The 12,094-nt window shown below is 34.6% G+C and overlaps 2 protein-coding genes across 6 annotated transcripts in view; one reads left to right on the forward strand and one right to left on the reverse strand.

The window, feature by feature from the left end:
• The window catches only part of MAGI3 (membrane associated guanylate kinase, WW and PDZ domain containing 3), a 103,853-nt gene extending 100,714 nt beyond the window's left edge, over positions 1-3,139 (forward strand). Inside the window, exons 21-22 of one of the 2 annotated variants that reach the window (XM_058176913.1) lie at positions 761-847; positions 1,857-1,992. In XM_058176913.1, the coding sequence (XP_058032896.1) occupies positions 761-810 (50 nt within the window). In that variant the 3' untranslated portion in view covers positions 811-847; positions 1,857-1,992. Of the gene's footprint in view, positions 1-760; positions 848-1,856 lie in introns of both variants that reach the window. The other variant, XM_058176912.1, reaches the window with a different exon arrangement.
• A 3,322-nt stretch (positions 3,140-6,461) lies between these two features.
• Positions 6,462-12,094, reverse strand: part of PHTF1 (putative homeodomain transcription factor 1) — a 32,578-nt gene continuing 26,945 nt past the window's right edge. For all 4 annotated transcript variants that reach the window (XM_058176916.1, XM_058176914.1, XM_058176915.1 and 1 more), the window contains 4 exons: positions 11,002-11,157; positions 9,879-9,974; positions 9,629-9,754; positions 6,462-8,376 (listed from right to left, as the gene is read on the reverse strand). In XM_058176916.1, the coding sequence (XP_058032899.1) occupies positions 8,356-8,376; positions 9,629-9,754; positions 9,879-9,974; positions 11,002-11,157 (399 nt within the window). In that variant the 3' untranslated portion in view covers positions 6,462-8,355. The remainder of the gene's footprint in view (positions 8,377-9,628; positions 9,755-9,878; positions 9,975-11,001; positions 11,158-12,094) is intronic.

A 12,094-nucleotide genomic window follows, 5' to 3' on the forward strand; every position in this document is an offset into this window, starting at 1 on the left:
GAAAAGTTTATCTCAATTCCCAGAGTATATGTAGGAAGTGAACTTTGATTTTAAATGTTCACTTAAAATTTATTTATTTATTAAATATATTTGCTGCCCATCTTGTATTAAAACAATTCTGGGTGGCTTAAATCTTGCTTTTCCACTTTAAAAGCACTCAAAGCTGTGTTAGGTACTGGGTACTTTAAGAAAAAGGTTAGTATGATCTTCTCAACATACAATTTATGTATCAGACAGCTTTCCCACTGCTGATGCAGAAAAGCATATACATATAGCTAGAAAACAAGTTTTATTGTGTCTTCTCTCTGCTTATTACACCAATAAAAAGTTAATCGGCTGTCTCTTCTCTCTTTTGTCTGCTTTGTATGCTCTTATTAGACCAATTAGATTTTTTAAAGTATATATTAAAAAGCAAAACCACCCTATACTAATCTTAAAATTTCTCCAAATCAGATTTTTGTTAACTTGGTGTATTCCAGGTACATTGGAGATGAAGACAACATCTCTAGTGAGAATTCTTAATATACCTGTACTGATAGGGAATTCAAGGAGTTGTAGTCTCCAATGGATCTGGAAGGCCCTGAATTGTGATAGGCTGTCCTAAAATCTTTTGATGGGATGCTGAATTTGGAAATATCCAAGTCAGCTGAGATACTCTCTTCCCTCATATTCTTACACTCTGCTTGTAATTATATATTTCTTTTACTCTTTGCTGTGATTTTTGGTATATAGTCCTGGGCTTTTTCTCTTCCTCCCTCAGGTTTGGCTCCTTCCAGCTTGTGTTCCTACGTGAAAACTGAGCAGCATTAAAGCTTTCAGGGCTTTGTTTGGTCTTTCCTTAAACTTGGTAAATCGGCATGTATTGTGATTAGCCACTTTTTATTTCTTTTGAGTTATAGTTTTTCACTCAGCTAGTTTACATTTGACATGAATTGTGATAAATGTAGGCCACAAGTAACACAGAGGAATCAATTTTAGAAATCCTTAATTCCACATACTCTAGTTCATTATTCAAGGACTAGAAATAATACAAGCCACCTGCTATAACAATCACTTTTTCCATCCTAGCACACCACATACTATTGATGTATTTTGAGTAAAGTTCCTGCATACTTCAGTATCATTGTTACACTTTGTCTTCCTTTTTGACAGTCTTACTTTTCGAAAATCTGAAAATGAAATTTTAATTCTGATACATAAACGAGAGGCAATGACATTTCTCCCCTCTCTCAACTTGAAAAGTTGATGAAGAAGAGAACTAAGTATCTAACGGCCATCCTTTATGCAGCCAAACTGTTTAATTTAGTCAGGATTTATGCCCTATTGGCCATATTTGGGATTTGATTGGCCCTACATGATTGCAGTTCTGAGAATAAAAGATCTGTAATCCACACAGTGCTACAAAATGAAAATCAGTGGTAAATAAATTAAAACTGAACTAATGGATAATGAGAGCAAAGTATATATTCTGAGAATAAAACCATCTACAAGAGAAATAAATACTGTTTTAACTGTCATACAGAAAAGTATAACTGAAATAGACTAAAAGAAAGTAAATGCAGCTTCAGAGATTTCCTGTTGCAGGAGAAAGAATTGAGACATAGAAACCAGGTTTCCAGAAGGAATAGTTATTCTGTATTGTAGGTTACTATATTTCATCATACATTATATTATACATTTAAAATTTTCTTATAACACACTTAAATACATTTTCTTATAACATACTTAAATACATTGGTTTCTTATAGTGTACGTTGTTTTTGCATCTTTCAATCATTATAATTGGAAGGGTTTTAGACATTGATAATATCTTTTTATTGTTTTGGGCTTATACATTATTTTTTATTTTGATATAGGTGGTCTGGATAGTTTTAATCCAGTATCCTCAAGTGTAATCCATGGTGAACAGACTTCACTTCCCTCATCATCACATTCTGCTTACACATCTGAAGCATCTCATTTGCCAGAATCAGAAGCTCTAATGAAATTTCAGATGTCTGAGAAACTAGAAAAACTGACGAACACTGTGCCTGAAAAGAAAAGCACTTTAATGGAAAACTATTTGGAGATAAAGAAAACAGTTTGTCCACAGAGGCAAGTGAACAACTGGGACCACACTTTCATTCCAGATAATAAAGTGATGCACAGTACTGCACAATTAGCATCAGGCAATGCAGCCAGTAAAAGCCAATCAGCTAGTCCCCAGAAGTTGAGCAATAGTCCTTCCAGAGATCATAATCAACTTCCATTCGATAGATCTAAGAAAAGTGAAACTAAACATCTAGATGAGAATTGCTTAGACCACTTAAAAAGACCAAAAAGAAATGAAAGTGGTAATCTGGGAACCTTTGAGAATGCTGATACAGAGAAAATTCTGGCCAAGGGGAAAAGAGACCTGTCTGTCAGTCCCCAAAAATATCCAAAGAGAGAGAGAAGCAGAGAAAAACTGGACATAGACTTTCAAAGCAAAACAGCTGCTAATAATACAAGTTCTAGTAGGCTGCTAAAAACTGAAAAGGTAAAATTAGGAGTCACAAAAGAAATAACAAAGCCAAATTCATCTACAAATAACTCAAAATATCCTTCAGAGATACAGCATGCCAAGGTAGAACAGTTTCTCTCATTTTCTAAGACTAATCAGCCTGAAAAGAAAATCTTGGAAGATGAGAACATGAAACGTTCTAAGCAATTTCAGAAGTCAGGTCTTCCTGATGATTCATTCATTTCTGTGGATAAAAACTCTAGACTAGAAGCAGATGAGCCTCTTTTCCTGAACAAACTTACAGATAACTTGGAGCTAGCTGATAAAACCAAAGACGATGGAATGTCCAAATCCGAGAGCAGTTCTCCGGTAAAGAAAACAATAGTTCCTGGACCTTGGAAAGTACCAAGTACAAGTCGTGTCACAAAAGCAATGGGTCTGACTAACAAACGGGTTTGATTGACCAACTTTTTTAAGAACACATTTTAATCAGGTTTTTAAATGTAGTCATTAAACTTTTCCCCAGAAAACTCATATTTTTTTTAGACACTGTGACAGAATGGAAAGTACATTTGATTTGATCTTTTATTAGGCTGCATGAAGGACCTTTTCAGATTGCATATCAGAAACTCTTCAAAAGCTGTTGTCCTTTTGTCTCCTTTGAAGATGGTGTCCTGCTGCTCCTGATGTTGCACTGCTAAGATTTTCTGATAGTATTGTATGTTAATGAACATTATTTAATGCCTATTATTAGTGGATCATAAGTCACTACTTGTTCTTGTGCCAAGTTATCTACTGTAGCCCATTGAATCTTTTCTTGCATTTTCCATTGCCACAGAAAAGGATTTTGTTTAAAATGGGTGTTTACTCAGGCATGCTGCATGTTTACATAGGGAATACTTCTAAGTTCTCACAGCTAAAGTAAAGGCAGGATGGGTGTGATTTTCTTGACTCTGGGGAGTCAGAAAGTTAACATACACTCAGTTGCCTTTTTCACAATTTTTTTCTTTCCTTCCCAAACTTCCCAATCTGCAAACTAACTTTAAAAAAGATAGTAGCCCTTTATCAATAAATATATGACACCTTGCTATTTTATTCTACAGTGATTTTATTATTTTATCTGTGATACAAATTGAATCTTAGAATTGAGCAGTTTGGAAATCACATTAGATAGGATAAGATTAGGAGAGCACATGTGTCAGGCACATAATCAAATTATTTCCTGATACTTAATATAACACATGTTAAAATTAGAAATTAAACATGCAATGAATGCATATCCTTCTTAGGTTTCTGTCGTGCTATTCGTCAGAATTTCCATCTGTTGTTGGTTGTTTTTTGGGTTAATGCTGGCTAAATACTTGAACAATTGTTGCCTTGCTCTAACATTTTAAAATCTTAAATCCCAGCAAGCAAAATAAATCAGAACTTACCCACCAAAGTAAAATTCTTAAGCATTGTCCTTGTGCCTATTAAAAGAAGCCTGTTACACTGGCTTCCAAGTTTGTACCTAAAAGTACTTCCAAATTTAAAAGGTCTCTATGAAATTTCTCATTTGCTTGTGCATAATTATAATGGGAGGAATGTTATGGGTAGAGCACATTAATTCTTCAGGCTTATAGTCGTTGGAGTGGCAACCTCTAGAACAACAAACTCTTGTAATTTTAAAAAAAATCATTCTGGCAATGAACTTGGTTCCTTTGAATGGATTTGAATGAAAGGCAGTGGTCAGTTAAGAAAAATAAAAATACATTCTTACAGATCTTAACAGTCAACGTGGATAACTTAAATAATTTTTATTTGAATGTGTGCGCACACATGGGTATATATTTAAGATGTTTAAAGTCTTTATTGAATTGCTCTCTTCCAAGTTCCTCATGCTTTTCGGATGAGCCATTTTGTATTAATTTTTCTTTTATCAGAGTACAGATTCATTTTTCTACTGAAGGTATTTTTTCTCCCCTTTCTTCAATCCCTTTTTGTCATCTTTAGTTTTGTAGTTACCATAAAATATTATTGTGTACATGCTATAGTAGAACAATTATTTTCTATGATGTCTATAATTGTTTTATATTGGTTTGGCAAATTTGCTTTTCTTCATACTTTGGGGAAGCCTAAATACAGTATCAGTACATAGTCCTCACACTAGCAGCAGGCATGTATATATTGTGCACACCTGTTTGATATTGCTTCCAACTATTCTGATATTCTCCCCTTTGTAGTAGTGAAATAGGTGTTCTTATTTCACTATTTTGAACAGAAAAAGTGTAAGCCTCCTATTTCTTGCACTGTAGCATTGAATTCCATACTAGCAAGCTTCTTCTCACCAGTAAAATTACGAATTCTGTCTAGGCTGAATCTTCTTTTGTATATGTCTGGTTTTGCAATTTAAGTTATTATCTTACTTGCTAGCAGTTGAAGGCCTTAGGGATGCTGTTTTCAGAAGATTTTTGGTTTGCATTCAGATTTAAATGGCTGACCTACAGTTATCCTCAGTCTCTGATTTATTTGCTTTGAATGCTTTAGAAGTCATAGAAATAGATGGGGGAGACTCTAGGACTTTGGTAATTTCGTATAATCTCAAAAAGGGACTGTGGTTTTTGAGAGGGTTAAACTTCTGTGAAACTGCCCCCTCCTCCCCACTGCATGATTTCAAACTGTTTCCAAAGAGAATATAGCCTGCCACTTTGGAAGTGCTAGTGTTGCTTGCCGATGATCCTCCTCTTGTGCTGATCCTATTAGTCCAATTTATCAGAAGCAATCAGACCAATAACAGATGATATATCAGCATGCCAGTCAACTATGAAAAAGCTATGGACTTTCCAGAAAGAACTGTTAGTGACTATGAGACCGACTAATGAAAAGGTTTAGGCCTAAAGCAAACACAGATTGAATAGGTTAAAGTCATTGAAGCTATTTGGACCCACAATTATAAAAAATGCAGAAAGCAAAAGAATTCAAAAGCTACCTATTATTCATCATCCTACAACCAGATATGACATTCACATAAACCATTGTAGAATGTGAATTTACCAACCTGCAAAATCCATATGTAATGGCTCTGAACAAAACTTCTAAGACTCATTTTACTTAGATATATGTGATAGAGCTTTAGACTTATTCAATAACATTCTCCCCATTACTGTTTATTGATTCTTGTTTCTTGAAAATAGTTTGTACAATAGCTCAAATTGCAGTTCAGATGCAGTTGAATTAAAAACTCTTATTCCTTAGACTTGGACATCTGAGTATTTCTATTGGAATGAAGTACTAAGACAAATCAGTTGTAGAAGACAACTTTTTTTAAAAAAAGTCATCTGATACAGCTTTTAATATGTATTAATTGTGTGCTCTTATCATTTACAAACTCAAAAGTTACTGTAGGAAGTATATGCAAATACTGTAGAATATTACTGTGAAAATATTAAATATCTGAGTTAGACTATGTAAATTAACTTGACAAATATCATGAGGCAACCTTCAAAAGGTTCTATATATTTTGTCACAAAATAATATTGAATGAAAACTGCAGAAATATCAAAATAATAAAACTGAAATAACTTTATTTTCCAATTATTCAGATACTGTTTATCCATTTAATGATGTGATCTATTTTGTTGTCTTCTGTTTGATGTGAGCCCTTTTTTCCAGAAACTTTGTATCTATATTTAACTTGATAATGATTTAGCAATGTGGCCTTGGAATGTTCAGAAAATATGGTTGTATTGGATGTAAATGTTTTATTTTGTACAGCACCTTTATATATTCACTTCTCAGATTCTGATTAGAAAGATCTGTAAATCACTCATTATTTTTTATATAGATACATTAAAAAGAACATCTGATTTAATAACTTTGATTCTTTGTTACCCCTCTTAATGAAACCTTTCTCCCGTTGGTCTGTAAATTAGAATACCGTCTCTACTGCATCAATGGAGTCTCTTCCATGCTTTTGAGTACTCTGCTGGTATCTTTAGTTGTGGAGCAATTACAGACACTTTCAGATGAACATTGCTCTCCAGCTATTTATTATTTCACAGAACAGCCGCTCTGAACACAGAGAGACTGTTATAATTTAAGATTACAGACAGCAGCTAATTTAGAAGAGTTTCCAAGACACCCCTCTGCAACTGTCTTGGAAAGACTTGGGAATGGCATTTGGGAGGAAGCAGCAGGGGCAGGCTACAGTAAGGGTACATGTAGGAACAATTTGGAGACAACTGTAAACAGTGTACTAGGAGATAAGGGAAATTGATCTGTTAATAGGAAAATATGGATTGTAGGATTCTTTTGGAGAAAAAAAATTAAGTACTTTGAGTCTAGATCATATGAACTGGAAGTGCATGTGGAACTTAATAAGGTTGACCACAAATAAAAGACTGGATTTGCATTTTTGGTTTTTACATCTTCCTTACTGTGATTGAGGCTCTTCAAAAAATCACTAAGAGTTTGCCATTCTATAATCTTTGTGACATCACATGCATGTACAAAAGGGATGGAGCTTTTGATACAATGCTGATTAATTCTGCAGACATCTCTAAAAATCTATGGCTAGCAATAAATACTTGCAAGCTTATCCTTTTCACTGGAAAAAACCCACAGCATCACTGGCTTATGTCTTGACTTCTGTTTTATTTCTTTTTACTAACATTTAATCTCAAATACTATCATACAACTTCCTTCAGCAGCTTACAAGAATGCCAATAGTAGCTTTATATATAGTACAGAATGTTCTGAAGGTGTTGCCTCCAGAAAAAAACATGAATTGTTTGAAAAAGGAAGCCTGTTGCATAAATGTTAATGATAGCAGCCAAACTTTGGTAACTCTTTTTACAGGCCTATTAATACTTTCATTCTGTGAACTTAGAAACAACACAGATAGAAGAAACATGTATAAACTGATTTGTGGAGGTGGAAGACAGAAAACACATATAAGAAAATGTTATATATCCACAGTTCTAACAACTGGGGAAGGAATGTAAACCTTTTAAATAAACCTTTACAGTTAAAAAAAATAAAGAACCAACCCAGTTTGTCATGCTAACTGTTAGCAATTAACAATATTATCTAACCCAGCAAAAACACGAGTTTCCAATTGCTTTGTATAAAACATCGATACCATATCAACATTTTTATTTTATCATGGATAGACTGCTTTGCTAATTCATTATTTGGAGAATTCTAATAGTATCTAAATTAAATCCCCATGGTGTACGGCAGATCTACTCGTAGCCATCTTCTGTTATTGCTATTTTGTGTTACTGAGCAATGGAAAATTGAACTGTAAAATGGCTGAAGAGGCTATTTGTATTTTGTGGGAGTAAATTTCATTCTCCTCTCCCAATATAGCAAAACAAGCAGGCCCAGCTATCATTCAAGAAAAAACTATGAGAGGCATTTTGAAATATAAAAAGTAGGTCAACTGCAACTTACAGAAAATAGGTGAGCTTGTCAGAAACAAGCACCATATTAAATTATTACAGGTAGGTACCAAATAGCAATATTCATCTTATAGTCACAGTGAGTTTACAAGCAGTTTCAGACCAGAATAAGGCTGTCTTATTTTTTTTTCATTTAATAAACCCTGTTGAAGACATCCAATTTCATATTGCTTTGCTCCATAGGAGCAGCTGGTTTAACCAACTAAGATGAGCACATTAGAATTAAGTTATTTATCAAGTTTTATTTTACTATTGCTTCAAGCTGTGACCTCAATGAAAAATTCTAAATTCTTAAAATGTATGAAAAATATGGCATATTTATTGATGTGAGGACTGGCATAATTAGAAAAGCACCTTCAATGGCCATGCCAATCCTATGTAGCACAGCAGATGATGTTTCTGCCCAAAACATGGGCTGCAGCAGCAGCTTTCTCATGGTTTGATTTTCCATAACTAAAAAAAAAGAATAAAGCAAACATTAAAATCAGAAAATAAATTTTAAACTCATGTGAAAGCCAAGTCCATTGGTGAAACTCGGGAATAAAAGTAGCACACACTTGTTTTTGCTTCTCTTCCCAATATATTTATAAGTTACCACTTGAAAGTCAAATACACAAAGAATAACTGTGCATTTCATGTTTTATAAGCAAGAGTAGCAAGGTTTTAATCTGTGTATATGTGTATTACTTCATTTTATCCTGTTTTTATTATTTTTATAAATTAGTCAAGGCAACATGCATACCCAATTTTCCTTCCTCCTATTTTCCCCGCAACAAATTATGAATTGGTTCGGTTGAGAGAGAGTGGCCCAAAGTAACCCAAATGGTTTTCGTACCTGAGGCGGGACTAAAACTCATGGTCTCTTGCTTTCTAGCATGGCGTCTTCACCACTAGATTAAAAACTGTTTTTAAAAACACCTAAAGCCCTAAAAAGAAGGGATGTAGTGACTAAGACGCTGAGCATGTCGATCAGAAGGTTGGCAGTTCAGTGGTTCGAATCTCTAGTGCTGTGTAATGGAGTAAGCTCCTGTTACTTTTCCCAGTTTCTGCCAACCCAGCAGTTCAAAAACATGTAAAAATGCAAATAGAAAAATAGGGATCACTTTGGTGGGAAGATAACAGGGCTCCTTGTGCCTTCGATGTTTAGTCATGCCAGTCACATGACCACGGAGGCATCTTCGGACAGCGCTGGCTCTTTGGAGCACTGTCCCTAGAACCAGAAATGACTAGCACACATGTGCGGGGGAACCTTTACCTTTTAAAGTCCTAAAAATTGGATCTCTATCATGGTGCTACACAGCACTATCATGGATTCCTACTTCCCCAACAGCATCCTTGAAGACTTCTAACTGCACCCTAGATATTTTCTTGCAAAGAAGAATCATATACATGGTTTGCCTACGGATACATACCCAAGATTTACTTAGATTCTTTGATATGATGCTTGTCTTTTGTGCTTAACTATACAATACTGTTTTGGGTTGTGCTTACAGTGATTTCACAATTGCCAAATGTGCCCCCAAATAACTAAAAACCAAAAGTTATCACTCTCTAAAATTACATGCGTCTGAAGCATGTAACTATTTTATTTTCACAATTACACTGTTTTGCTTATGGTTGAGCAGACGGAATATAGACTTTATGTAGACAACACTAGAAAAACAGACAACTGAGCTACCTTCAACAGGTACTTAGCAACACTTACTCTGATATTGAAGCCCAGCAAATCACTTATAACTCCAGAGACTGCCGATAAGATCACCACTCGTGTAATATTATAGATCAAGGGATTCATTGTCAATCCGTATAGTCTAAATGGTGTATCTAACTCCTGTAGTTATGAAACAGAATTATAATGCAGCAGTATTGCTTTCATATAATAAAAAGATCATCAAACACCTTAAAAAAACATAGCAGATGAATACAGGCAAAGAAGCGCAAAATATTATTTTTACCTTCAAGAGTTTGGTGGAGAGTTTAAGGACGTTATTTACTAGTGTAAGCTGCTCTTTCTTGTTTGGTTTCTTTTCCATCTTTAAGTACAAGTTTATCTGCAGGAGAGTTATTAAGTATTGTTTATTAAAATTATGCAATTTTATGCAATCCAGGTCTGCCTTGTAATGGCAGGGATGGCATCTCCATTAAACTTTCCTTTATATTCCCTATACAGTTAGCATAAACATTAACCAAAGCAACTTCTATAAATTACATCATTTTTCGTAACCAGTAAATGCAACAGCTAAAATACGGTATGGTGTGCTTTTAGAGCAGCAAATACTGTATATACTGATATACAAAGTCGAACTGTCTACTTGATAACAACAGTATGATCATGAAATATATACCATAATTGGAAAGGGGAGAAGGCAATGGCTGCTTTTCCCCTATTAGCTTGAAAGGATGACAGGTTCTAGAGAACAGATTTTCCAAATAAAACCTAGATATATCCTTTAGTTGAAATATGCTTTTAAGAATTCTGACCAACGGCAAAAAAATTACATAAGTATGCAGTTTTTAATCAACACTAATTTGGAAAAAATAACTACGGAAATTTGTTTTATAAGACTTATCTACAGGGAAACTGAAGGAAAAGAAGATACAGGTTGCTAAAGACCTATTCATTGAATAAAATCACTTCGGTCTTCAATTTTCATCAAAGAGTGCTCATGCTTTAGCTTCTACAGGCATTTTTGAAAATAAAGATATTGAAATTTGTTTACACCCCCTCCTCCCGAAAAAAGTCCACAACCTTGTATCTTGGAGTTATAACTCATACACAAGGCAAAAGGCCTCCACAAAATCATTATCCACTTCTTGACCTTTGTCTTACAGTGCTTGGTTTTAAAACATGCCTTTTTTCAAGACTGACAAACTGAAGCTCACATGTTGGGTAACTAATATTTAATGAACAGTTCAGGGATCTGCTACCACCAGAAGACAGCCTCTGGATATTTAACACAAAAAACACAAAGTTAACAACTGAAAATGTGTATTTACCATGCTACCTTATTATTTTTAGGTATTACTTTATCGATCTGTCATAATGTCAGAGAAATAGTACAAAGAATCAAAAAGTACCTGTTCAGTCAGCAGAATTGAAATATTACTATATTTCTTGTTAGTTTCAGAGCCTAGGGATGCCAAACGCAACAAGAATAGGAGCAGGGCAGTTTCCCAAATTAGGAACTCCCAATTGTAAGCAGCACTCAAGAATGTCTTGTGACCTTTTAAAACCTATGAAAAATAACACAACAGTAAGCAAATAGACTGGAAGTTATCTTTGCTCTAGAATAGAGCTTGGTTAATAATTTCACACAATTTCACACTGCATCCCGCATAGTAAGAACACCCCTCTGTCCAGAAGCTCTAAGAGGATTACAAGTTAGCACAATAGCACATGCTCTCAAAGCCAGAGGGGGCGGAGGGGGGAGGTGCACTTACAGAATGACAGGATTTTTTTTCCCTTTCATTTACTGATCCTTCTCTATCCTGCCTGTTGTATCTGTCCATATCCAAATTTCTCTAGCCTCAGATACTAACTGCAGATGTTGATCTCTCCATTTTCTAACTTTCTCATACAAAATTGACACATTTATCTTCTAATTCACAGCTCTCCAGGTCAAAGTTAGGATGAATTACAGTACAATAAATTCAAAAGTTTGAAATATTGAATATTGAAATAGTCAAAAGTTTGGCAAAAAAAACACAATATTGTGCATTGTTCCGGTATCTAAGATGTCTAGAATTCCCCAAGGTTTAAGATGGCATACAAGCTAATAAAATATGCTTCTTAGCACTACAATGCATTTATTACAACACAGAGGAACAGACCAGGCAAGCAGAATCTCAGTTTTGACTAGAGATGGGTAATATTGTCCAATCACAAAATTCAGAAAAGAGTCATCTGCCCATTCACTGATCACTTTAACTTTAGTGTGCAAACCAGATGAGTTTCATGCCTTTTACTATCAAAAGGATAAATAGCTATAATTGCAGAGTGTATGATTTCACAACCACTATTTATTGATTAAATGACTTCTTCTGAGTAATGCTACAGAAAACAATCAAGACATGCCAAATATGATTACGAATCTTTGGGGGGTTTAAATTTTCTTCAACTCTTGAGAGCTTCATGCTTATGTCTATGCACTTTTGAGACAGGACTTTTGAG

Source organism: Ahaetulla prasina, chromosome 3 (genome assembly GCF_028640845.1).
Source record: "Ahaetulla prasina isolate Xishuangbanna chromosome 3, ASM2864084v1, whole genome shotgun sequence".
NCBI classification, from domain to species: Eukaryota; Metazoa; Chordata; class Lepidosauria; order Squamata; family Colubridae; genus Ahaetulla; species Ahaetulla prasina.